The 27,582-nt window shown below is 39.4% G+C and overlaps 4 protein-coding genes across 5 annotated transcripts in view; 2 read left to right on the plus strand and 2 right to left on the minus strand.

Annotated features, from left to right (window-relative positions):
- LOC133654005 (acid-sensing ion channel 1-like) overlaps nt 1-10,585 on the minus strand; it is a 154,845-nt gene extending 144,260 nt beyond the window's left edge. Inside the window, exon 1 of one of the 2 annotated variants that reach the window (XM_062053936.1) lies at nt 10,228-10,585. The gene's annotated coding sequence lies outside the window, so the exon portion shown is untranslated. Of the gene's footprint in view, nt 1-80; nt 282-10,227 lie in introns of those variants that run through there. The other variant, XM_062053937.1, reaches the window with a different exon arrangement.
- On the plus strand, nt 385-5,337 carry LOC133653116 (uncharacterized). The gene is made up of 11 exons (XM_062052136.1): nt 385-812; nt 1,062-1,138; nt 2,360-2,437; nt 2,527-2,601; nt 2,706-2,732; nt 3,213-3,330; nt 3,484-3,575; nt 3,691-3,768; nt 3,858-3,932; nt 4,032-4,172; nt 4,376-5,337. The coding sequence occupies exons 2-10, from the start codon at nt 1,108-1,110 to the stop codon at nt 4,121-4,123; spliced, it is 666 nt and encodes a 221-aa protein (XP_061908120.1). The 5' UTR covers nt 385-812; nt 1,062-1,107; the 3' UTR covers nt 4,124-4,172; nt 4,376-5,337.
- Nucleotides 10,324-12,857, plus strand: spryd4 (SPRY domain containing 4). Its single transcript, XM_062053948.1, has 2 exons — nt 10,324-10,501; nt 12,076-12,857. The coding sequence occupies exons 1-2, from the start codon at nt 10,369-10,371 to the stop codon at nt 12,618-12,620; spliced, it is 678 nt and encodes a 225-aa protein (XP_061909932.1). The 5' UTR covers nt 10,324-10,368; the 3' UTR covers nt 12,621-12,857.
- A 1,136-nt stretch (nt 12,858-13,993) lies between these two features.
- LOC133654001 (glutaminase kidney isoform, mitochondrial-like) overlaps nt 13,994-27,582 on the minus strand; it is a 40,276-nt gene continuing 26,687 nt past the window's right edge. The window contains exons 8-18 of the mRNA XM_062053925.1: nt 22,035-22,067; nt 21,911-21,969; nt 21,767-21,833; nt 21,634-21,684; nt 20,061-20,237; nt 19,856-19,987; nt 18,767-18,859; nt 17,516-17,577; nt 16,985-17,061; nt 15,731-15,794; nt 13,994-15,666 (exon numbers count right to left, since the gene is read on the minus strand). Of these exons, the coding sequence (XP_061909909.1) occupies nt 15,510-15,666; nt 15,731-15,794; nt 16,985-17,061; nt 17,516-17,577; nt 18,767-18,859; nt 19,856-19,987; nt 20,061-20,237; nt 21,634-21,684; nt 21,767-21,833; nt 21,911-21,969; nt 22,035-22,067 (972 nt within the window). The 3' untranslated portion in view covers nt 13,994-15,509. The remainder of the gene's footprint in view (nt 15,667-15,730; nt 15,795-16,984; nt 17,062-17,515; nt 17,578-18,766; nt 18,860-19,855; nt 19,988-20,060; nt 20,238-21,633; nt 21,685-21,766; nt 21,834-21,910; nt 21,970-22,034; nt 22,068-27,582) is intronic.

Raw genomic sequence — 27,582 nt, forward strand, 5'->3', positions numbered from 1 at the left:
ATAAATATAAAACCAATACAAAAACAATATAAAAATAAATATGATTAAAAACGATTTTAATTTTATATATATATACTCACATACACACACACATACCCACACAGCAGAAGACTGCTATACGGATCCGCCTTCAAGTCGCCCAACCCGCGTTACTGTCACATTCGTTTTGGCTCCGCCTAGAGGATACAGCTCCGCCTCTGAAAATTGTACGGTCAGACAGCTGATCCTGAGCGGACTCGTGTCTGATTCGCATACGCGGACGCGACAAACCAAACCGGCGCGCGCCGCCTAGAGTTATAGGCTCCGCCTACGCGCACTGAGCCGACCAATGTCTGCACCCGCAGACGTGGACGCGCCTACTAGCTTGTATGCGCATGAGCCAAGATCTCTGGACTTTCTTTGCTGGAACACGAACGTAAGTATAGATTTATTGATTTATTGCTACATTCGCAGTAAAGATCAGCCTTTGTGTTTCCATCATCGTTTATGTATGATTGTAATGACGTTGTTTGATATTAGGACTAGCAGTAAAACTTTATATTCTGTAAAAAAAGGCTTTATTTCCAGCGCCGCCTCCCAGAATGCTTTGCATGGGGACGTGCGTCTGACGTCACGTATACAGAAAATTCGAAATGGCTGCACGCGGTAGGTGAGGCCCGAGCGAAGAAAAGTGGAAAAGATTGTTATTCGTCAAAAAACCCACACAACGACGGTCATTTTTTCGCCGTGCTATTGTAAAATTGTCTTTTATCTGTGTTTTGTGTTCCGGGGGACCCCGACTCCAGAATGTGAAAGTTTCCCGCGTGAAGCCGGTGAGTAAAAAGTTCAATACAGTTAACTTAGGCCATCTGTTGTTAGACGCTGTGAATGTGTGTAGGTTACATGCTACGATATTCCACATCTTTCCAACTGCTTGAAACGAAAGCGTATTACTTTATTGTCAGTGTTGTTTAGGCCCAGGTCGCTAACGTTACTGCGTTAGTCAACAACGTAACGCTAGTGGAAACAGCCGTTCTTTGCCATTAATATGAGTGTGTATTATTTCTTTCTTTGTTCTTTAGTGGAGCTCGAGATCCTGTTTACTGTGGACTAGCTGTGTGTGACGCCATGTTGTTTTTGTTTCCATTACAAAAAAAAGGTATGTCTATGTGTTTTTTGGCATAGTTAATTGTAGAAAAAGATATAAAATGAGGTGATGTGAGTGTGAAAAATTGCTGCACATATTAAGGATCCTTTTTCTTGATCTATATTTTTGTTATTTGCTGATGTATATATTTTATATGCTGTTTTTTATTTAATTAATTTATTAGAGACTATTTTATGCTTTATTTACCTTTTTTTATTATTATTATTTTATTTACTATTATTATTATTATTTCCACATGTAAGCATAAATAATTGATCATATTAGTACATTGTTTGATTGCTTTGCTTAATGCATTCCATAATTTAATTCCACATACTGATATACTGAAAGTCTTAAGTGTTGTACGTGCGTACAAATGTTTTAAATTACATTTCTCTCTAAGATTATTTTTCTCCTCTTTTTTTGAGAAGAATTGTTGTATATTCTTGGGTAGCAAGTTATAGTTTGCTTTGTTTATAATTTTAGCTGTTTGCAAATTCACTATGTCGTGGAATTTCAGTATCTTTGATTCAATAAATAAAGGATTTGTGTGTTCTCTATATCCAACATTATATATTATTCTAACTGATCTTTTTTGTAACACCGTTAATGAATGAAGTGTACTTTTGTAATTATTTCCCCATATTTCTACACAATAACTCAGATATGTAACACTAGTGAACAGTAGAGAATATGAAGTGATTTTTTGTCTAGAACATGTTTTGCTTTATTCATTATTGACGTGTTTCTTGCTACTTTATGTTGTATATTTTTTACTTGAGATTTCCAGTTCAATTTATCATCAATCATTATACCTAGAAATTTGGTTTCATTTACTCTTTCAATTTCTGTTCCGTCTATTTGTATTTGTGTTTTACTTTCTTCCAAATAGCATTATTTTAGTTTTACTGAGATTCAAAGATAGTCTGTTTTTGTCAAACCATCTTTTTAATTTGTTAATTTCTTCTGTTATTATTTGTATTATCTTCTGTGTGTTCTCTCCTGAACAAAACGCTGTTGTATCATCCGCAAATAATACTAACTTTAAATCTTTTGTAACTTTACAAATGTCATTTATCTAGACATTGAATAATTTAGGTCCTATATTGATCCCTGAGGTACACCACAGGATATATTTAGCGTTGTAGACAAAACCACCACATTAATATTAAAGATATGGTTAACATTCTTAGTGCTAAAGATATTCCCCTCTCCTTGTATCCCTTCTCCCAGCTCCACCGTCTCGCCGAGTGCCAGCAAGAGTCATGAGTACTTGTCAACTCGACTCCTCAACTGGAGATAACTTTCTAGGTAAAGACTGATCTCCAAAATAATATCTCAGCATCCAGTAACCATGGTTAATAGATCACAACCATTTAATACCAATTTATCTCCCTTAGCACCTCACCATGGGGAAGGATGTATTCATATGCCTTCACCAGCACATGCATTTAACATGCAGAGAGTTACACAAGGTAGGGACTGATCTCTGTATACACTACACCCATAATTTCAAACCCTACTTACGATTGAGCTGAAGTTCTGACTATTATGACCTGTACTTTTACCTTTCTTATAGTTCTTACCACCTTGGGGCACCATTCAGGTAAAATCTCAGCTCATCTTACTTGCTTATTTGTATACACTAACACCTGTGCATGCTTTTGTCCACGTTGTTCCTTTGACGATGAATAAATACCCCTTTTCTTTCTTTCTACATTAAGGGTGCCTTTTCATCTGATTAAATTTATAATGAACAGGGACATTGCGGTTGTCCCAAGTGGATGGTATGATGATAGGATGGTTTTCTGGCCCAGCTATAAAAACACAGACAGAATTGGCCAAACTGGCCAAGATTTGACGTTTCTGTTGTCCGAACTTGTGGTATGCAAATTCATAATCTTCTTGTTTAAAAATAACGTCATAGTTGCTTCTCTTTATGCTTGGAATAACCTATTGTGTCTATGTTCTGACCAGGTCTCTTGTAAGAGAGAGACCTGATTTATCATCATCAATAATAATAATATTCTGTTCAGCTCTACAGCTAATTTGAAACTCATGTTCATTTTAACATATTCAATTTTAGACAACTACAAAGACGCATTAAAAATAATGCAACAATATGGAAAGGGCTGCAACACCTCAGACCTGCAATCTGAGGCAGAGAACGAGGAGCTGCCAGAAAAAAGAAACAGGAAGCCAGTGTAAGTGTGTTCCGTCTTGTTTTTGTCATGTTTCTACAGTAATAGGAAGGTTATTTCCGGTAGCATTCAAAAATAGACCAGAGATGCTTGTACTATATGTATATTTGGCAATTTTGGTATTGCAATAATCCTAATGATATGGTTACCCAACAGGCATCGTCTCGGGGACTCAGATGATAGCGAAGAAGACCCGGGAAATAGTGACCTCACATCTCTGGGGTTGGCAAGCCAATTGCACAGGCAGAGTAAGGAATAATCTCTTAACATCGAAAACAACAAAACCACCACATTAATATTAAACATATGGTTAACATTCTTAGTGCTAAAGATATTCCCCTCTCCTTGTATCCCTTCTCCCAGCTCCACCGTCTCGCCGAGTGCCAGCAAGAGTCATGAGTACTTGTCAACTCGACTCCTCAACTGGAGATAACTTTCTAGGTAAAGACTGATCTCTGAAATAATATCTCAGCATCCAGTAACCATGGTTAACAGATCACAACCATTTAATACCAATTTATCTCCCTTAGCACCTCACCATGGGGAAGGACACATTCATATGCCTTCACCAGCACCTGCATTAAACATGCAGAGAGTTACACAAGGTAGGGACTGAACTCTGAAATATTAGTGTATAGATAGGCCCCTTGGGTATTACCAGTCATGGTTAACTGATGGCTCTCTCACAATGCCCACCTCACTAGGAACGGCAGTCCCTCCTCGACTCCCTCCACCCCCCTCACCAGCAGCCCTCAACTTGTGGCAGACCCAGGAGCCTGGATCCAGCCTGGCCTAAAGGCCAACATGGCGAGGGGGAAGAATGGCCGACAAAATTTCCTGCTCTGGTGAGCAATAACTGACAAATACCGGATGGTCATTCTGTGCCACAAATTTTGGAAAAAATTCAAATTCACAGGCAATCACATATTTTCTTCAAACTTTGTCAATAACTTTTGTCATTAACTAAGGTCAATAGCTAATGTCAGGATTATGAGTAATGAGGATAAACACTGAAACATGTTAATTTTATACTGCTGTTTGTCAACAGCGCCTGAGGTAATCCAGATCCTTAGCCTGCTGGAAACTATTAAGCACAACCAAGACCAGCTGATTGCGAAGGTAAACTTCTTAAGCCTTGAATAGGTCAATAATTCATAATGACATTGATTTTGATTCATTATTATTTTTTAAAGAAAGAAACAGCCTACATGGCAGCTTTGTGTGATTAGAGTAAACATTGCTACATTTTCTTGTTACATTTCACCTGTTTGCTCTTTAAATACCACTTTTAATGTTTTTTATTTATTTCGATCGTATTTTTTAAAAATGTGCCCTGGGGCCGTTAAAAAATGACCTGCAGGCCGCAAATGGCCCCCGGGCCGCACTTTGGACACCCCTGGCCTACACGAATACAAACATAGAATGATAGTACAAATATAATAAGAAAACAATGTCAACCTCCCAAAGTTGGGTTATGGATATTTATTTATGCCCCCCACCCCCAACCCCCCGCCGCCGTCATCCAACAGAGCCAAACAAGTACTCTGATCAAGGAACCAAATAACGATATTGTTTAAACATTTTGGATGTCTTGCACACCTATACCCTGATCACAAATTCATAGTTTACGCACCTTATTTTAACCACCTCTAGTAACTTTAAGTCTTTTTTTTTTTTTTTCAAATGTAATCTCCTTAATACCTATCACATATTTTGTATTGTGTAAGCATACTTGGCTTTGGATGCTTCCTACCATAAACATAAACGTATCTGTCTTGTAATCTTGTTTGATTACAGGTGCTGTGAGTAAAAATGTGTTGACAAGGTCAGCCACGGACGCTGAGGTCACCAAACACGCCATCAGGTGGTTCAACTTGGCGGGGGATCGGGCAACAAGGAGACGAGTCCCGCTTCCACCTCCTCAGGAGGAATAGAGATGTATATGTATAAATAAACAACCTTTTATTGGACTTCTTGTCATTCACCAGTTATTCATTTTCTGATATGTTAGCTGTGCATGGAGCAGTGTTTCCTTGAAGTTGTAGCCTAATAGATTAAATATGTATATTTACTTTTAAAATATATATCATATATATTTACTTTATAGAGTGAATTGACCATTTTCTGTTTCTGCCTATTGACAATATTGTTAGTTTAAAAATACAAGGCAATGCATATGTAAGCCTATATTGCTGTAGTAGGGCTTAGTGAATTTTTTAGTTTCCTATTTTATCCTACAGCAAGAACAGAAGGGATTTTGAAAATAAGATAAAGGGGTCCAAAACGGCCAGATGAGCCAGGGTTTTTATGAGTCCGTTGCTGGTCTGCGGCGGGAGGTTAGGCTTTGATCATGGGTACGGAGCGGATGCAGCGCGCCGTCACGGCGCACCCGCCGCGGAAATAAGGCTTTGATCATGGGTGCGATGGGGATGCAACGCGCCGCCACGGCGGATCAGCTACCCGCCGCCGTGGCGGATACGTTCCTGAGTGCAAATGGACGCCGATGCGGGTCCGTTTCGCGGTTCCGTTCTGGAAAGCGCGATACCTGCGCGGGGGATCCGCCGCGGAGTGTTTTTGCTGTGTGGGTATATATATATATATATATATATATATATATATATATATATATATATATATATATATATATATATATATATATATATATATATATATATATATATGTATATATATATATATATGTATATATATATATATATATATATATATATGTATATATATATATATATATATATATATATATATATATATATATATATGTATATATATATATATATATATATATATGTATATATATATATATGTATATATATATATATATATATATATATATATATATATATATATATATATATATATATATATATATATATATATATGTATATATATATATATATATATATATATATATATATATATATATATGTATATATATATATATGTATATATATATATATATATATATATACATATATATATATATATATATATATATATATATATATATATATATATATATATATATATATATATATATATATATATATATATATATATATATATATATAAAACACAGAGGCTATTTCATCTCTACAAGCCTGTTTCGTTAACCTGTATTCTTTTATGCATGTGTAATGGAAATAAATTGAATCCTAATCCTATATTTTTCATATTCCATTTTACATTTTTCTAGGAACATTGGAGATGCACTGCATGAACATGAACTTCATTGCTTTTGGCATTTTGACAATTTTTATATCCAAATCAAATGGAACCTTAAAGCTGTATTCGTAGCGCTCATGTCCACCACAGAGGACATTGTTTTCAATACCTTAAAACATTACTATTGATTATTAAACACTTGTCAGCAAGGCATACATTTTGGGAAAGACAGATCTTTTTAATTGGAGGACCCACAAGGAATCACATAACACTATGGAATTATGTCCACATTGTTTACACATAAAAGGTGTTCCTGCGACTCCGAAAGGGACAAACGGTAGAAAATGGATGGATGGGTCCAGCCACATATCTGATGTATATACATATCTTGATATGTATATGCATACATTAATGTACAGTATGTAACATACAAATATGGACACATGTATGTAACTAAGTCTGTGCAGTAAAAATGCATCAATCTACTTCAAAAACATTACTTGGAAAACGAGATAGGAGCCAATCATTAGCATTAAGATTGTGTTGTTGAGCTTTAAAATCAAGAGGCAGTGTCATGAGTACTGATGAGTGAAATGTCACGGTTGTGGATGTGGAGGCTTGTTGAGGAGAGAAGCAAGGTGAAGGAAAACAGTTGTGCTGTTCACGAGGTTTATTCCAACAACGAAGAAAAGACGTATAACGATCGGACAAAGACAAGACAGCAAACAGAACTAATTAGACAACTGAATACATCTGGACTAAACCCAAAAGGATGGAGAGAGGGGATTGGAAGAAAGCAGGGCAAGACACAGGTGCAACCAATAACACTAACAAGCACACAGGGAAGACAACTAGACTCAAACATAAGAATAATACTAAAGAAGAATACTAAACATAACCCAAGCATACAACTGTTTATTGGCTACTATCAAACTTTAAAGGATCCATACAAATAAAACCAACTCCATCCATCCATCCATTTTCTGCCGCTTGTCCCTTTCGGGGTCGGGGGGGTGCTGGAGCCTATCTCAGCTGCATTCGGGCGGAAAACGGGGTACACCGTGGACAAGTCGCCACCTCATCGCAGGGCCAACACAGATAGACAACATTCACACTCACATTCACACACTAGGGCCAATTTAGTGTTGCCAATCAACCTATACCCAGGTGCATGTCTTTGGAGGTGGGAGGAAGCCGGAGTACCCGGAGGGAACCCACGCAGTCATGGGGAGAACAAGCAAATTCCACACAGATAGACAACAAGTGCTAATAAATTATCAAGAAAAAAAGCATGAAAGGTAATTTTAGTTTGTTTTATTTTAATTTCCCTGTTATTTACAATCCCTATGTAAGACAAAAGCACATATGTTGTTCTCTTTTTTCATGCATACTACATCATAAATAAACGCTAAAAATAGGTGGCTAACAATTAGCCTATGAAGCCCTCAGAAACCTCTATCAACGTTGTATATACACGCTGTAAGTATGTAATGTAGTAACCAGCACATTAATCATGTCACATTTACATATTTTGGTCATTTTAAAGATACGGCGGCACATTGACACACTCACAGAGCACATAGTTTGCTATTTCCTTCAACAACAACAACTATTACTGACCATGGCAGACTTCATGAGAGCCAATAACGACTACCTTGGGACAAATGATGATCCAGAACCTTTTATATATGAGCCCGAATAAATGAAGTATGAGCTACAAGTTTTAGAAGCTAAGTGATAAACAGATGCAGCTCTAGTGAAACACCAAGCGTCACGTAGCTGTGTTGCTAAGTGCTAAACAAGATATACAAACTACAAACAGAATAGAACAATCACTAACTGTACAATGTCTGCTCTCAGTGGGATGCTGACTGATGGGATATACAAACCCCGTTTCCATATGAGTTGGGAAATTGTGTTAGATGTAAATATAAACGGAATACAATGATTTGCATATCCTTTTCAACCTATATTCAGTTGAATATGCTACAAAGACAACATGTTTGATGTTCAAACTGATAAACATTTTTTTTTTTGCAAATAATCAATAACTTTAGAATTTGATGCCAGCAACACGTGACAAAGAAGTTGGGAAAGGTGGCAATAAATATTGATAAAGTTGAGGAATGCTCATCAAACACTTATTTGGAACATCCCACAGGTGAACAGGCAAATTGGGAACAGGTGGGTGCCATGATTGGGTATAAAAGTAGATTCCATGAAATGCTCAGTCATTCACAAACAAGGATGGGGCGAGGGTCACCACTTTGTCAACAAATGCGTGAGCAAATTGTTGAACCGTTTAAGAAAAACCTTTCTCAACCAGCTATTGCAAGGAATTTAGGGATTTCACCATCTACGGTCCGTAATATCATCAAAGGGTTCAGAGAATTTGGAGAAATCACTGCACGTAAGCAGCTAAGCCCGTGACCTTCAATCCCTCAGGCTGTACTGCATCAACAAGCGACATCAGTGTGTAAAGGATATCACCACATGGGCTCAGGATACTTCAGAAACCCACTGTCAGTAACTACAGTTGGTCGCTACATCTGTAAGTGCAAGTTAAAACTCTCCTATGCAAGGCGAAAACCGTTTATCAACAACACCCAGAAACGCCGTCGGCTTCGCTGGGCCTGAGCTCATCTAAGATGGACTGATACCAAGTGGAAAAGTGTTCTGTGGTCTGACGAGTCCACATTTCAAATTGTTTTTGGAAACAGTGGACGTCGTGTCCTCCAGACCAAAGAGGAAAAGAACCATCCGGATTGTTATAGGCGCAAAGTTTAAAAGCCAGCATCTGTGATGGTATGGGGGTGTATTAGTGCCCAAGACATGGGTAACTTACACATCTGTGAAGGCGCCATTAATGCTGAAAGGTACATACAGGTTTTGGAGCAACATATGTTGCCATCCAAGCAACGTTACCATGGATGCCCCTGCTTATTTCAGCAAGACAATACCAAGCCACGTGTTACATCAACGTGGCCTTCATAGTAAAAGAGTGCGGGTACTAGACTGGCCTGCCTGTAGTCCAGACCTGTCCCCCATTGAAAATGTGTGGCGCATTATGAAGCCTAAAATACCACAACGGAGACCCCCGGACTGTTGAACAACTTAAGCTGTACATCAAGCAAGAATGGGAAAGAATTCCACCTGAGAAGCTTCAAAAATGTGTCTCCTCAGTTCCCAAACGTTTACTGAGTGTTGTTAAAAGGAAAAGCCACGTAACACAGTGGTGAACATGCCCTTTCCCAACTACTTTGGCACGTGTTGCAGCCATGAGATTCTAAGTTAATTATTATTTACAAAAAAAAATAAAGTTTATGAGTTTGAACATCAAATATCTTGTTTTTGTAGTGCATTCAATTGAATATGGGTTGAAAAGGATTTGCAAATCATTGTATTCCGTTTATATTATTTACATCTAACACAATTTCCCAACTCATATGGAAACGGGGTTTGTATATATCTTTCAGTACAAGACTTGTGTTCCAGGTTTAGATTATCATAATCCTCACTACTCAGTTAAAAAGTGCTGGGAAATTAACAGGGAAACATAATACTATTGAGCATGTACAGTAGTACAGTGATTTGTTGTAGCAAATATAAGAAAGATAGATAACCAATGATAATAAATTGGAGACTGGGAAGGTTAGTACACCTATGGCAGTTGAGGACATTTGACAATTACATTCGGGACATGCAGAATTTAAAACTTACATTTTAAGACAGAAGGAAATAGTCATTTAGGACAGGGTCGAGCCACGGTTCATTTCAGCAGGTGGCGGTAATGAGCACAAAGACTTGACTGCCAACCGCCAATAAATAAACGTAGAAGAAGAAGCACGTGAGCAGAGAATCATGGCGTCGTCTCGTAATGTCGCTCGTGTTTATCTCCTGGTGGGACGGACAGTAACTCGTACTTTGTCAACACAACACAGACAAACTACCAACTTGCCAGCGAGGAGATTGTTCGCCACGTCGACCAAAAACAGTAAGATTAAAATGACAACTATGACACGTTGGCGTCTAACTTAGCTGCTCAGATGTCAGTGCAGGGACGCGGACTCAAGTCCATGTTTTCTTGACTGCACAGGACGGAAGCCGCGGGAGTCAAATTGTAGTTTGCTTGAGTTCTGCTAAGTTGTGTCCCATAGTGTTACACTAATAAGAGTATCTTTCGAAATATATTCATCTAAAAAGAAAGTTGTGAAGCTGCAAACCTTCAGACAACTTACTGATCCTTTTTGTAGGAAAATGATTTGTTACAGCAGCCACATTTACAGAGTAAGAATATAAACTACGGGTAATCAAATATTTTAAATCTAAAAGTCTATAGTTGATCCAAATGTGTATGCTGCCATGTGAGATTTAGAAATGATCATACTTGCCAACCTTGAGACCTCAGAATTTGAGAGATGGGGGGGGGGGTTGAGGTGCATGCAGCATACCCCTTCCCCTTCCAGCTGTCTTGGATGAAATGAAATTTCTTTTTTCCAATCATTTTGGAACTTGCAAGCGTATTTCTTCTTCTTACTCGTCGTCGCCATGTCTCTTCTTCGTTCTTCTGCTTCGTCTCCTTCTTGTTGTGTGTGCAGTTGTGCACTGAGCTCCAAAAGCTGTAGATGTTATTGTAGTGTCCCGGAAGAGTTAGTGCTGCAAGGGGTTCTGGGTATTTGTTCTGTTGTGTTTGTTGTGTTACGGTGCGGATGTTCTCCCGAAATGTGGTTGTCATTCTTGTTTGGTGTGGGTTGGCAGTGTGGCGCATATTTGTAACAGTGTTAAAGTTGTTTATACGGACACCGTCAGTGTGACATGTTAGGCTGTTGATCAAGTATGCTTTGCACACACTTGTGTGTGTGTATATGTGTGTGTGTGCGCGATAGAAATTAATGTTATCATCAAACATGGTAAAACAGTGGTCCCCAACCTTTTTGTAGCTGCGGACCGGTCAACGCTTGAAAATTTGTCCCACGGACCGGGGCGGGGTTTTTTTTTGGTTTTTTTTCATAAAGAAATACGATCAGGTGTGCTTACGGACTGTATCCCTGTAGACTGTATTGATATATAATGTATATATTGTGTTTTTAATGTTGATAAAATACAAAAATAAAAACTTTTATTAAAAAAAAAAAATTCTTGTGCGGCCCGGTACCAATCGGGCCGCGGCCCGGTGGTTGGGGACCACTGTGGTAAAAGATCTTACAACATGTCAGCATCTCTTGACATCTTCGAGTAAAGACCATTGTTAAACCCGTCCAACGCTACATTATTATGTGACTGGGCACACTGTTTATATGGAGGAAAAGCGGACGCCTGGACAGCATGCGGCTGTTAAGGGGTGAAGGTTTCAGCCAGGTGAGAGAGGACGCTAAAGGCAGTGCGTTTAAGGCACACCCCCAATATTGTTGTCCGGGTGGAATTCGGGAGAATGGTTGCCCCGGGAGGTTTTCGGGAGGGGCACTGAAATTCGTGAGTCTCCCGGGAAAATCGGGAGGGTTGGCAAATATGGAAATTATATGTCCCAGAGGCTGTGATTGATAAAATAAATGTACCGTGTGCGTGTAGGTCTGCAGTTCCGCCTGGATGAGAGGACGGCTCACAGCAGTTTGGACATCTTCAAGAAAGACACTGGCGTCATCTACCGCATGCTGGGCCTGGACCCCAGCCACGTGCAAACCAACCCTGAACGTTTCCGAGACTGGGCAGTCGTGTTCGGCGACGGGAAAATCAGCAGCGGGCGCCACTACTGGGAGGTGACGGTCAAAAAATCTCAGGAGTTTCGCGTAGGCGTGGCCGAAGAGCTCATGTCCCGTGACGACTGCGTGGGCACGAGCAGCTCCTCGTGGGTGTTCGGCTACGCCCAGCGCAAGTGGTTCACAATGACCAACAATAAGATTGTTCCAGTGTCCCTGGTAGGCAAGCCCGACCGTGTGGGCATTCTGCTGGACTTTGAGGCGGGGCTTCTGGGGCTGGTGGACCCTGAGAGACCCAGGATCATTCACGCAATGAGTAGTCAATTTAAGACGCCGCTCTGCCCAGCTTTTGGACTTTGGGATGGGGAGCTGATCACACACTCAGGCATGGATGAGCCTCAGGGCCTTAAGCGATAGCTTCAGTGCAACTGTCCTAAAGAGCAATAATGTATAAATTCCCCATTCATGGCTTTGAAACCGCTCCGATCTTCTGCATGGTCATTATTATATATATTGTATACTCGAGACTTTATGAGTAAAATGTATTCACGTCTATATATTAACGAGAGAACAAGATCGCCAAGTTCATTTTTGGTGCTACCCTTGCAATATTGTCAATACTATATATTGTTTATTAAAATGGCATCACTAAAACTGGCTAAACATTTTATTCTTTTATGACTCTGGTAACCAAAAATGTAAGAAAATATTTTTGTGGTATCTTTTAATGTGGGCATGTGTTTGGGGTCAACATTCCCTCTAAGGTGCGCAATTGCGCACTGCTCACGCGTCCTCTGCGCACAGCAAATCTATGCCGTGCAAAAAATCAAATCCCACTCTAAACAAAATAAACAAATCGTTTGTTTTGTATGATTTTGCAATGCAACTGTGAGTAACAGATGATGAAAGGCGGCCACAACAGATAATACAATGTTTGTCAACACTTAAATTATTGTAACGTCTGTGTAGACACTTAAAGGAGGACAGGAATTCCATCGGTCCCTTTTATTTAGCGAAATTGTTTGTTGGCCAGGGCAGCACGGTGGCAGAGGGGTTAGTGCGTCTGCCTCACAATACGAAGGTCCTGAGTAGTCGTGAGTTCAATCCCGTCCTCGGGATCTTTCTGTGTGGAGTTTGCATGTTCTCCCCGTGACTGCGTGGGTTCCCTCCGGGTACTCCGGCTTCCTCCCACCTCCAAAGACATGCACCTGGGGATAGGTTGATTGGCAACACTAAATTGGCCCTAGTGTGTGAATGTGAGTGTGAATGTTGTCTGTCTATCTGTGTTGGCCCTGCGATGAGGTGGCGACTTGTCCAGGGTGTACCCCGCCTTCTGCCCGATTGTAGCTGAGATAGGCTGCAGCGCCCCCGCGACCCCGAAGGGAATAAGCGGTAGAAAATGGATGGATGGGTTTGTCGGCCATAACCACACCAAAACAAAGTGTAATATACTTTTATCTAGCTAAACTGGTCGTTGTCTACCGTACAAACCAAGCCAAAAGCAACTCTTTGTCATCTGTTTTATCAACAGCAGCCGCTTGCTCTCTCTCTCACCTGCACCAACACATACACTATGGCAATTAGCCACTGGTGCGTTTATGGCCACACAAAAAGTTGGACAACTCCAACACTACACGTAAAGTGTAAATTTCAGGTCGTTTTACCATGACTCCTCAATCAGTGTGCTTATTCTACTGTCATTTGTTAAGAATGTTATTTTTTGGATATTAATCATAAAATGATGTTACAGGACTACATAATTGCTAATAAAAATATTTATTTTACGGACAGAAAGTTATTAAACACTTCATCTCATGCAACAAGTGAATGTTTTAAGGGGAACTAAATGTGATCTCTGAAAAGGGTACACAATCTTTCCAAAGCAGGACCCCCACCCAGGCATAAAATACTATAGTGCATAGCTGATTAAAAAAAACAATATCTAAGTGGGCCAAATCACATATAATAGAAAATAATCTGTTGAAATCGACTAGTCACTTGATTATAATAATGAGACATTTAAATGATGTCAGGTTTGAGACGAATGTGCTGCTGGTATGGCCACAGTGTGCATGTCTGTATTCCACTGAATGCTCAGGGAGTTTGTGCGTTTGCTCACACACATGAAAAATTAGAGGGAACATTGCTCGTAGGGCTTTCTTTTCTGTAGAATATATATTTATTTTTTTTACCAGCTAAGATGTAAAGAAGAGGATATAAAAGATACACACATGTCAAAAAGGTTCTTGGAGATGGTTTACAAGGAAACATCACAAAAATGTCATGACCATGATGGCCCTTTAGTTTAGAAGAGACAGATATGTTTAACTACTGTATTTCTGCTTCTGGCCCTAGTTTAACTCATTTATTTATGATTTTCACTAGGAATGCACTGAAATGAAAACTATTGATCGAAGCCGAAAATTAGGAAACCATTGCCAAAAACTGAAATGATAATGCCAATTATTATTATTAGTGTTCACTTGACTTTCTGTTGGAAGGTGTTCACACTTGACCTATGGTGAACCCTACTGGCAGAACAAACGCACCCAAAACAAGCGTGAATGCACCCATGGATAAAAAAACGGACTAACACTCAAAAACTCTCAAAAACATAAATGGTAATATAGTTTATAGTAACCACAAGTGCTTAAATGTGTGAATGAGATATGAACAATTTAGCAAAAAAAGGCTGTTATTTTGGAATACAAAGTAGTGGTAGGCATATTTGCTTATGTTACCAAAATATGCTGTACCTCCATTACACAACATAACAGTTAACCATGATAAAAGGACAAGGTGCATCATAGTCGCCTCCAATCAGCATTAGGAACATTGATTTGGGGGACGGGGGGATCCATGCAACGATCAATCGTAATAGGGATTTCCCTATTTAAAAAATAAATGAGCAACAATTGGGTACAACGCAAAAATTTTTGAACATGCCTAATCACACATTAAATTAAACATCCGTTCACAGTACAGCACTATACAATAATGACATGTTATGTAACCCTGCATAGCATTAGCAGACATCTTAAAATCAAACATTCACTTCTAGGAGTGAACAAAGTGTCCATCTATATTGTTCTGACGATGAGGAGGAGAAGGAATGGGATTAAATAAGATATGCTTCAACCCACTCCTTTTCAAACATGTTGAGATGTAAAACTGTTAACCTTAGTTTGTGCACAAATGTAACCTGTTACGCATGTCCGGAATAAAATGAACTAAACTAGTCTGTCACCCTGTTTCATATTGCGCCACCCAAGTGCTTTACTTGTATTTTTAACCTCTTCTGGTCCTTTACATGACGCTCTTCAGCGTGTCCATGGCAACCTTCTGCTCCTCCTTGAAGCTTGATGAGTGACCATCAGCATAGACAAGCTGGTACTGCTGCAGAATGGTGGCGATGACCTGATGGCCAAACTGTGTGGCGTCATCCAGGGGAGTGTTGCCCCATCTACCATTGGACACCATTAGACACCATTAGATTGTTGTATTGCTGTTTCTTATCATGTAAATACCTGTCTTTGATGCAAGGATTCACTTTACATTCCTCAGTCAGGAAGACTACAGCATCTGCATGACCTAGAAAAGAATGTGAGTTTTATGTTTGAATACATTAGAACAGTGGTCCCCAACCACCGGTCCGGGGACCGGTACCGGTCCGTGATGCATTTGCTACCGGGCAGCACAGAAACAGGAATTAATTTATAAACTACAGCTGTCACACTAAACACAATAAGCTTGTTAATAGATGTATATTACAACTCCTTTGTTATAGTACATGGAACAATGCAAATGAATGGACATATAAAATGTTAATGTGCCAGATCGTGGCCAAAGATTAATTTTTTCATGCTCATTTTTTTGCAGTTTTTATCTGCCACACGTAGAAAGCCGGTCCGTGAAAATAATGCATACATTAAACCGGTCCCTGGTGGAAAAAAGGTTGGGGAGCCCTGCATTAGAACACAAAAAGTACCACCTCAGAAAAAACACCTAATGACCCACATTATGGTAAATGGGTTAAAAGTTAAAGTTAAAGTACCAATGATTGTCACACACACACTAGGTGTGACGAAATTATTCTTTGCATTTGACTCATCCTTGATCACCCCCTGGGAGGTGAGGGGAGCAGTGAGCAGCAGCGGTGGCTGCGTCCGGGAATACTTTTTGGTGATTTAAATAAACCCCAATTCCAACCCTTGATGAGTGCCAAGCAGAGAGGTAATGGGTCCCATTTTTATAGTTTGGTATGACTCAGCCGGGGTTTGAATTCACAACCTACCGTTCTCAGGGCGTTTCTACCTTCTCGGTACTCAAAGTGCTTTGACACTATTTCCACATTCACCCATTCACACACTGATGGCGGGAGCTGCCATGCAAGGCCCTAACCACAACCCATCAGGAGCAAGGGTGAAGTTTCTTGCTCAAGGACACAACGGATGTGATCTGGATGGCGGAAGACGGGGATCGGACCAGGAACTCTAAGGTTGCTGGCACGGCCACTCTACCAACCAAACCACGACATTAAAATACAGTAGCATAGTAGGCCTAAGTATTCATTAAAAACAAGGCAGGGGTTTTACTTAACAAGTATGTTGAATATTTTTGGCCACTCTAACATTACACAGTTTGAACTGTAACACTGTTTGAATATAGGAAAATAAAACACAAATAAAGTGATACTTTGACATACCACTAGTGGTACACGTACCACAGTTTGAGAATGACCGCATTAGAGGACAAGGCAGAGACAACTTTAAGTGCGTCACCTTCTGAAGCGGCAATGTGGAGAGCTGTGCGAGAGTCGTAGTCTCTCTGCTCCATGTCTAAAGATGAAAGCGCAAACCTGGAAACCAAAAAAAGGAGTTTGTGTTTTGGTATTTGTGAATTGCACCGCTAAGCAAATCTGAAGCTCAGTAACGAGCAAATACTGTTTCATACATCATGTCGTTTTATAGTTGAGGTATGTCAGAAAAGTTCCAGAACTGATGATGCATTCTCAACGGGAGGAACATTGTCCACTGTCGAGTTCTTGCCACAGACCATCAAGCAGCAGAGAGTCTGCAGAGAGATCCTGCAGTGTTTGCTTCAGTTAGCGTGCGAGAAGAGGCGAGCGTTGGATCGGGGAAGTGCATTAGACTCCAGGGGGATTCTTTTTTGAAGGAAAAAACTTGTAGTTTGGATTTGAAATAAAGCTTTTGTGACACAAGTCCTGGAACTTAACTAACATACCTCATATTTCTATTCAATCACTTGACTCCAAACTTTCACAGAAGAAACCTACTTATTGGGAATGTTACCTCCTCAGAGCAGACACGTCCCCGCTGTAGGCTGCAAACATTAAGTTTACCACCCACTTGTTCTAGTCATTGGAAAAAATAAACATTACAACATAAATATAAACATATATACTCTAGTATTATACATTAATAAGCTTATATAAATATATATATATATGTATATATATATACAGTATATATCAGTGGTGGGCTGAAATCATGATTATAATTAAAGATACAAGTAATTTTTTATTTAATTTCTTTAAATATCTAAAATTATTAATATATTCTTCATGTCATATTATGCTCTGACCAGTGCTGTTGTTTTTAGGTTACAGTTTGTACCCAATCAAAATTCAGCTAGCTTATGTTGCCATGCTGTACCAAATCTGCTAGTGGCCGTCAGAATCAACAATGCAGGCGTCTGTGCACTGTAAGTGAACGGGGACATACAGTGACAGACTGTTGCGATAGCCAATCAGATCACCAGTTGTTGTCAGTGAGGCCTTCTAGATGGCCTCACGCTGTGATTGGATACTCACCTTGGAGTCCCAAGTGAGTATCCAATCACAAACTGCGAAAATAGGCAGTGGCACAGGAGCCATATGAGCCACAGAAAACTCGCCAGTACCCACAAAGAAGGAGAGCAACATGTTGATTAGTGGCAGATATATATTTGCAAGGCCATTTTTAAGAAGGCTACTTGAGAAAAACTACATCTTGTGTGACGAGGTCGGCAATGAAATGGGGAAATGCCCGCCATTTCCACTCAAATCAACTGACTATGAGCGGCTCTACGGCGTCGAATGGGTGCTACAAATTGTGAGTTCAAATGTTTTATTTCTTTCATGTTTAATATGTTTTTTGCAATTTAAATTTTTACAGTACCACATAAGATATGTTTTTATTGCTGATGCGGGTTTATTGATTTTTAAATGCGCCAGAAAATAACCCGTTTTGTACACTGTTGGTGGTGTTTCAATGAGCAGTAGTGCGTAAATGTGTTTCTGTATAGTATTATTCCAGCAATGGTCATGTGGGGACATCAATTATGGTATTTTAAGAGGTAATCATTGAAGTCAGACATCACTGAAGGCCTACGTGGGAAACACACGGCCTGCCTGATATATATATATATATATATATATATATATATATATATATATATATATATATATATATATATATATATATATATATATATATATATATATATATATATATATATACTGATATACAGGTAGATATGTATATATATAGTTCTGAACTCACCGGCTCATCATCTGTTCGTCGTCTAGGGTCATGCTTTCTGGTGAAATGTCTCAAGTTATCGTAGTTGTGGAAGTTAAAATGAGAAACCAGCTCCTAGAAATGCGAAATGTTCTTTCAATATTCACTAGGACCATCTATAGAGGCTTTGCAGTCACGTGATTTTATCACGTGACTTTGTGTTATGCCGCCATCTTGCCGGTCAACGGGTCAGCTCGTTCCTACGTGTTCGTACAGATTCAGGTTGATTTCTGCGCTACATTTTCACCGATTTCATCTGAATTATGGCTGATTTTCTTTCCAATGAAGTTGTGCATTTGGATGAAGAGTCCAAGAAACGTTACCGAGAGAAGTTGAACCTTGTTGGCACAACGGATCCGTACCTTTTACCGAGAAGCATGCTAAAATCACCTGAGCATTTTGCAACAGCCGACCTGCCTGATCTCTCATATCCAGACATTTATAATTACCTCGTCGATTCACCATCTCCGTACACTGGAAAGGACCTTAAGGCATACAAGAGTCTGGATGCCTACAAGTATTTTACAGCAGGTTTTGTGCATGATGGGCTGATATGGCAGATTCCAAACAAGAATCGATTTCTTCTCATGACCAAGGTAAGGAAAAAGCACACACTTGCTGCCTTTCTAAAAATGCACCCAGCATTTTCAACAATCATATTTGTATCATCCCATATTATATTATTTCACATTTTGTGAAACAAATCAGGGGTGAATAGTTTTTTTACATACCTGATATGAAGTGTTCATTGCGTATCCTTGTGTAAATCGTAGGTTTCCATCGTTCACGACAAATTGCCGCGATCCATTTATCGCGTTTTTTGATGTTTGCCGGGAATCTAGAGAAGCTAAGATTTGGTTTATCGCCTCGTCTATTGCTACATCCAACAGCACAGCAGGTTTCCGGCATTTCCAAGCTCAAATAGCAGCAGATCTAACAAGAAAGGATGTGTGAGTTGTTGACCGGCACTGAACTGGTGACCGGCAAGATGGCCGCCAAGCTAATGGGCGTGGCTGATGACGTCAGCTGCAAAGCCTCTATTGACACGTAAATGATGCAAGGGTCATGTACCTGACAGAAGTGAATGCCTCGCACGCTGTTCCCAAGGCGATCCAAAGGTGGAGACCAGCACATCATGCCCATGATGTTGGGCACCACCAGGAGGACAGCACCTGAGACCCCAGACTTGGCAGGTAAGCCCACCTGAAAGTGAAAAAATATCCAATTAAAATAAGTGATTAACACTTAGGGTGACAACTTTCAAGCAGTGACTCACGTGGAAGGCAAACTGTCCGGAGAAGTCGTACATCCCACAGGAATGCATGAGGCTCAATGTGTTCCGAACTGCCTCGGTGCTCAGCACACGCTCGCCTGTGATGGGACAAATGCCGCCATTGGCCAGCGTGGCCGCCATGACGCTGCCTGACTCACACGTGACCTCTATGGAGCACAGCTGGGAGGAAAAAATACCTAATCTCTTACATTTGAAATAAGTTTGCTTTCCCATTTTAATTGAAATTATTTTGCCTTTATGAACGAAAGAGAAAATATATTATGTTCATGTGTATGAAGATCTCATGTGACAGTCAGGTGTCAAGAATGAAGAAAAAGGGGGGGGGGGGGGGGGTTAAAAAAAAAAACAAATTGTTTTTTTTATACAATCATGTGTGCTTACGAACTGTATCCCTGCAGACTGTATTGATATATATTGATATATAATGTAGGAACCAGAAATATTAATAACAGAAAGAAACAACCCTTTTGTGCGAATGAATGAGTGTAAATAGGAGAGGGAGGTTTTTTGGGTTGATGTTGGTTGTTTATGTTGATTTAATTAAAAATAAATAAATAAATAAATTTATTAATTCTTGTGCAGCCCTGTACCAATCGATCCACGGACCGGTACCGGGCCGCGGCCCGGTGGTTGGGGACCACTGCTTTATATAACACCCATAATGCACACAAAGAAAAAAAAAATACATGGAAACAAGTTGGGACACAACTGTCATTTTTACAAAAATATTTAAATACCTAAGGATATTATTTAAAGAAATATTTATTGTTTGGTTTAGCTTTGTTTTGTTTTTAACGTACCATTACATTACATCACATTGCACAATTCGACATGTCTGAAAAAGAGTAGGAAGAAGCAGAGCTTTTTAAAATTATTTTTATTGTACTGTACAAATGTTTCTTATTTATCATTGTTGACTTTTTAACATTTGAAAAATCTTTATTGTTTCTATATGGTTGTATTCTTTTTTCACCGAATTGATGATACAAATGACCTTTTGTGTAGTCACCAACTTTGTTTCTATGTCTTACGTACGGTTCCCCAAAGCTGAAAAAAGTGTAAAAATGATTAGGAGTGATCAAAAAATAAATTGACATTATAATTCAAATTTTTTATTTGTTCAGATTCTAAATCAATAAGATTTGTTGTATTTATTAGTTTTCTTAATTATTAAGTATTGTATTTGTATGACTTCTCAATTGATTTGTAAACTTCCATCCTTACTACTGCATAGCTGGGATTGGGTTGGAGTTGGGGTTTCTCTATTTTCTTTTATGAGATTGACTATCATTCCGTGATTTTTGTACATATACGTTTTTTTTAAGGCCAACACTGCGTCATACGTAAGTCGTAATTTGTCAGCAGCCAAGAGAAGCCTTTGTGACCTGTAACCTGTTTTAATTTTTTTTTCTGTAATTCAAATAATTTATTACGAAAAATCGTGGTGAATCAAAAATGGATTCTGAATCTAATTGTCACCACAAGAACAGTGAGGTGCTCAAAAAGTCCTACCTCTAAAATGAATGTCCAGTGACGGCGACAGTGGTTTCCTCACCTGAAAGTAGAAATCGAGGGCCGCAATCATGTCAGCGTTGTCAGGGAAGCACTGCAAGTCCAACATTGCTCACGTCAGAGTTGTCACTCACGTAAGACATTTCATTGAAAACAACTTCTCAAACACGCCTCACCTTTTTTTCCTTAAGGTAATAACCAATCGCAAAATTTCTGTCGCCCGTCTCTCTCTCCGACTGGAAGCTGGGAGAAGATCATAGACAAAGTTGGCAAACCAAATCTGAGGGCATAGCAGATCCAGCTTTTCTTCTGGTACTCACGTTGCATTGCTGAAGCCCACATACTCTGCTCCAGCTGTGCGTTTCAAGAACTCCATTATCTGCAAACGACACAGGCATGACATGGAGGCGACACTGCAGTAGATGGAACAGAGCTTGTACTTACGTAGTCAAACCGCTCTGCTTTATTTGAGTCGGGCTGTCAGGAAAGAGGAAAACAAAATCAGTGAGAAGAAAAAGCGTTCATTTATTCCCCTGAAATAGTGCAAAGCATACACCTTACCCTGAGACCTTAGACCTTGCATATGGTTATGAATTATTGTTTATCTTTTCTTCTTATGAATGTTATTTTAACCATAACTTCATTTTATTTAGTTCTTTCTCAATTTTTGGTGCAACTTGTGTATCCAATTCTCTGTTTTACATAATTACAAAGTTATTTCACAATACTTTTATAAAGCACTACCTTTTTATAACAAATTAGACATGATTATTCTAGTCATTCTATGTTGAGTCTGCCAGCCCTACAGATGGCAGTGTTTGCTTACTTTGACTGGTCACGTGATGTCCTGGTGCATTTAGTAATGTAAACACTCCTGCCTGTGGACAACAGTTGGGAAGTCCTAAACGAGTTTTCAACCGACACATAAAATGTTGCCTATCATTCACAATCAATTATGAAAGATATGATGACGGATGGATTTTTTTAATGCATTATAAATATTAAATACATGTCAATAAAACTCAATGGGAGCTCCACTATTTGGCCCATAAAATTAAATAAATACCCATTCAAAAAGAGCCAACAACACTCCATTTACATTTCGTGACTTGAATATTAACCAAGTATTAGTGATATTGTTATTATAAGTGCTAACGCAGACAAATTATTTAGAGCGGTGACGTAATCACTTCTGTTTGTCCCTATTTTTACATCATCGAGTGGCCTGCTGCTTCCTCGCTTCCCTGCTCCTTGTACGTTTACTGTAGGTCATAAATCATGCATCTCACCTGAAAAGTAGATGGCTGAGAGTATAATCCGACAAGTTGGGACACTTTGACAGCCATTTGGGACCCGAAAATGGCGACAAGAAAAGCGCTTGTTCCAATATGGCACTGCCATATTTATTATTGAAGTCACAAAGTGCATTATTTTTTTTAACATGCCTCAAAACAGCAGCTTGGAATTTGGGACATGCTCTCCCTGAGAGATCATGAAGAGGTTGAGGTGGGCGGGGTTGGTGGGGTGGGGGGAGGGTTGTATATTGTAGCGTCCCGGAAGAGTTAGTGCTGCAAGGGGTTCTGGGTAGGGTATTTGTTCTGTTGTGTTCATGTTGTGTTACGGTGCGGATGTTCTCCCGAAATGTGTTTGTCATTCTTGTTTGGTGTGGGTTCACAGTGTGGCGCATATTTGTAACAGTGTTAAAGTTGTTTATACGGCTACCCTCAGTGTGACCTGTATGGCTGTTGATCAAGTATGCAATGCATTCACTTGTGTGTGTGAAAAGCCTTAGATATTATGTGATTGGACCGGCACGCAAAGGCTGTGCCTTTAAGGTTTATTGGCGCTCTGTACTTCTCCCTACGTCCGTGTTTTAAAAAGTCATAAAGTTTACCTTTTGAAACCGATACTGATAATTTCCGATATTCATTTTAAAGCATTTATCGCCGATAATATCGGCAGTCCGTTATTATCGGACATCTCTACTTAATAGTATTTAATTATAACACCTTTTCTGTCCTCTATCACTGCATAAGCAATCTGTCCATTGCTACAAATTCTGATCATGTTCTTTGATTAGAAACCAAATTTAACTGACAAAATCTAAGCACACCAAACATTATCCTTTTCAACATGTAAAAGATATGGTGTGAATGAATCATCACAACAACACAGTGCTTTTAATTATTTTCTGTTTTTGGGTCAGTGGTCACCAACCTTTTCGAGCCCATGATCTGCAAAATCTACCCCTGTGTCAGTTATATCACACATGGTTGTCTTTTATGCCAGCACCGGAAGTAGTAAAACCAGCTGTTCACCTGGCGGGTTTATCATGTGTTATAATGGGGAAGTCATTATTTAGCTACCGCCTTGTTTTATCATATATTACTGCATTTGCACAAGTCAATGTTTAGATTTGAACTCACAATAAATTAACACAAAAACCGTGCTATGGAGTAGTGTTCACAGACTGTAGTATTTGGCTCAATAGCTTCCCGTCACAGGTGAGCGGTGATGGTCATGGTTGAGTGAAGAATTGTTTGATTGTCGGATGCTCGAAAATGTCCGATGCGTTGTAACAATCAGCCTTAATGCATTGTTGCGGCTCGATGATTTATGAGCATGTTATGCAATGTGCGTTTGCGAGACGAGCGGGTGTGGAGCGTGGCCATTTGAGGCCAGGGGGTTTGGCTGCGGTGTCAAGAGCCGCGGGATGAGAGGCTGAAGCGACAGAGGGGTGTTCAAGGGTTAAAATTAGGGTTGGGCGATGTATTGATATACTCGATATATCGCGGGTTTGTCTCTGTGCGATATAGAAAATGACTATATCGTGATATTCGAGTATACGTTCTCACACAGTTGCTTTTAGCTGCGGGCATTAAACTGCATGCGTTTCTCACTCGTACTTGTCTCTCCTTCTCACAGAGACATAAAACAAGTGCACCTTCTTACATACGTCACATACTTCCGCGCGTGCAACATCACAAGCCCTCGCTGAGCAGAGAAGTAGCGGCATGGGTAACGTTAGCTGTGGTGTGAGTGGTAATACGAGAGAAAGAAGGTGCGAATCTGGTAACAAATGAAGGAAGGCATAATTCCCAAGAACAATAGCAGGGGGTCCATCTTCTGGCTGTGGTTTGGCTTCAAGCGGGAAGATGTCGAACAGACAACCATAATTTGTCAAATGTGGGGCAAAAGCGTTGCTACAAAAAGTAACATTACTGCTAACATGTAGCATCATTTGAAAAGTCACCTGTTAGAGAATGAAGGGTGCTTGAAACTCCGCATGTCAACATCTCCGTTCGGTGCCACACCCACAAAATGCCGAAGTAACCATTTCCACATCAACACCGTATGAAAAAAATTATCAACAACAGAAGGAGATAACGTCCGCAGGAACCTACCACATAGCGAAGGACATATACTATTTGATTTCCTATTATGCAACTCATTTTTATTTGACAGTTATTGAAATATCTTGTGTGACATCATGCACAAAAGTGCACTTTATTTGTTTTAAAACATTATAGTGGCGTTCTGTACAAAAAGTGCACTTTAATTTAGTGTTGTTTTGATATGTTATCTTAGTGACATCATGCACACAAGTGCACTTATAGCTTGTTTTAAAATGTCTCTGACAATCTTGCACTTTCTGTTTTGAAATGACATGAATGTTTGTGCCACTGCTTATTAACTGTTTAATAGATACAGTTTTGGTTAGGGATGTCTGATAATATTGGACCGCCTATATTTTCGGCCAATAAATGCTTTAAAAAGTAATATCGGAAATTATCGGTATCGGTTTCCAAAAGTAACATTTGTGACTTTCTAAACGGACGCAGGAAGATGTACAGAGCGTCAATTAATCCTTGAAGGCGCAGCCTTTGCGTACTGGCCCAGTCACATACTATCTACGGCTTGACACACGCACTAGCGAATGCAAGCATACTTGATGAACAGCCATACAGGTCACACTGAGGGTGGTCGTATAAACAACTTTAACTCTGTTACAAAGAAGCGCCAAACTTTGAACCCACACCAAACAAGAATGTCAAACACATTTCGGGAGAACATCCGCACCGTAACACAACATAAACACAACAGAACAAATACCCAGAACCCCTTGCAGATGCTTGTTTTCATTCAGAAAAATCTACCTCTCACACGTGATGATAAGGAGAAAAATAATTAGCCCACTCTTTGAGCTTCATCTGTTGCACAAATAGACTGATAGTCTGGACTGAGTGAAGCTGTTTTATTTATGTATTGTGCCTTTTTTCCCCATGCACTTTAAAGGACGGCTGTGTTTTTACTAGTCTAGACTGAAGCAGTTTTATTAATGTTCATGCACTTTAAAGGACGGCTGTGTTTTTACTAGTCTAGACTGAAGCAGTTTTATTAATGTTCATGCACTTTAAAGGATGGCTGTGTTATCTACTAGTCTAGACTGAAGCAGTTTTTTATTTTTGTGCCTTTCTTGTTTTTATTTGCACATTTTTGTTACTCATACGAATACGTTAAGAACAGGGCAGATTGAGCCCAGTTTATAGAATACTTTGGACTGAAGCTGTGTGCCTTCATTGTTTTTGTAGATGTTGTTTTGAGGCATGTTTAAAAAATAAAAAAAAAGAAGCACTTTGTGAAAGTCAAAGTTACAGTGTTTCCCATAGTTGTAGTGGGTATCAGGATTATTTCAAGGAGAGCATGTCCCAAATTCCAAGCTGCTGTTTTGAAGTATGTTAAAAAAATAATGCACTTTGGGACTTCAATAATAAAAATGGCAGTGCCATGTTGCCACTTTTTTCCATAACTTGTGTTGATTTATTTTGGAAAACCTTGTTACATTGTTTAATGCATCCAGCAGGGCATCACAACAAAATTAGGCATAATAATGTGTTAATTCCACGACTATATATATCGATATCGGTATCGGTAATTAAGAGTTGGACAATATCGGAATATCGGATGTCGGCAAAAAAGCCATTATCGGACATCCCTAGTTTTGGTCAATTGACTTAGTTGTGATTTCCCTCTCTGCATGAAAGTTTAAAATGAGCATATATTAATGCAGTATGAACAAGAATGTTTTAATGTAGACACATAGAATCATCATACTGCTGTGATTATACGCATCAAGTGTTAATTCAAGGCTAAGGCAAAATATCGAGATATATATCGTGCATCGTGACATGGCCTAGAAATATTGAGATATTAAAAAAAGGTCATATCGCCCAGCCCTAGTTAAAATGCGTGCCTGTTTGCATTGCATTGGTCATTCTCCGGGTGGGGATGTCACTGATGTCATATTAATATAATATAATATAATATTTTTTCTAATATTTTCGCGATCGACCGGTAGGGTCCCAAAGATCCACAGGTTGGCGACCCCTGTCATAGGGACAGAATTTTCGTCTCCCCCGGAATTGCTATTGAGAACCTAATAATATTAATTTATTTGTTTGAGCTACATTTTTCATATATGCTGCTGACGACTTTTCTTTCCATTCCTGTCACAAACTTTTCCATCTTTCTGCCACTGCTCGGTCTGTAGTCCAGTGTACTTGCAGTAGTAAGTACTTACTATCTCTACTTTGTATAAATAAGTACTGTGTACTTAATACTGCACCTATGTAATAGTAGCAACTGCTACTGCTAACTTCCATTAGGTAGTAGTAGTAAGTACTTACTACATCTACTGGGTAGTAGTAGTAAGTTCACATGTGTTCCTGTGTACTTACTACTACTAGTGTGTAGCAGTGGTAAGTACACACGTTTCTGTGTACTTACTACTCCTACTGCTTTTCACTAATAAATGCACGTGTTCCTGTGTATTTACTACTGCTATCAGGTATTAGTGGTAAACACTTACTATCTCTACTGGATAGTAGTAGTAAGTACACAGGTGTTGCTGTGTACTTACTACTTCTACTCGGTAGAACCGAAAGCCTGTTGATTGGATTGAGCACTGCTGCCGACTCGCTGCAGGCTTGTG

The sequence above is a fragment of the Entelurus aequoreus genome, linkage group LG07 (genome assembly GCF_033978785.1).
Source record: "Entelurus aequoreus isolate RoL-2023_Sb linkage group LG07, RoL_Eaeq_v1.1, whole genome shotgun sequence".
In the NCBI taxonomy this organism is placed as follows: domain Eukaryota; kingdom Metazoa; phylum Chordata; class Actinopteri; order Syngnathiformes; family Syngnathidae; genus Entelurus; species Entelurus aequoreus.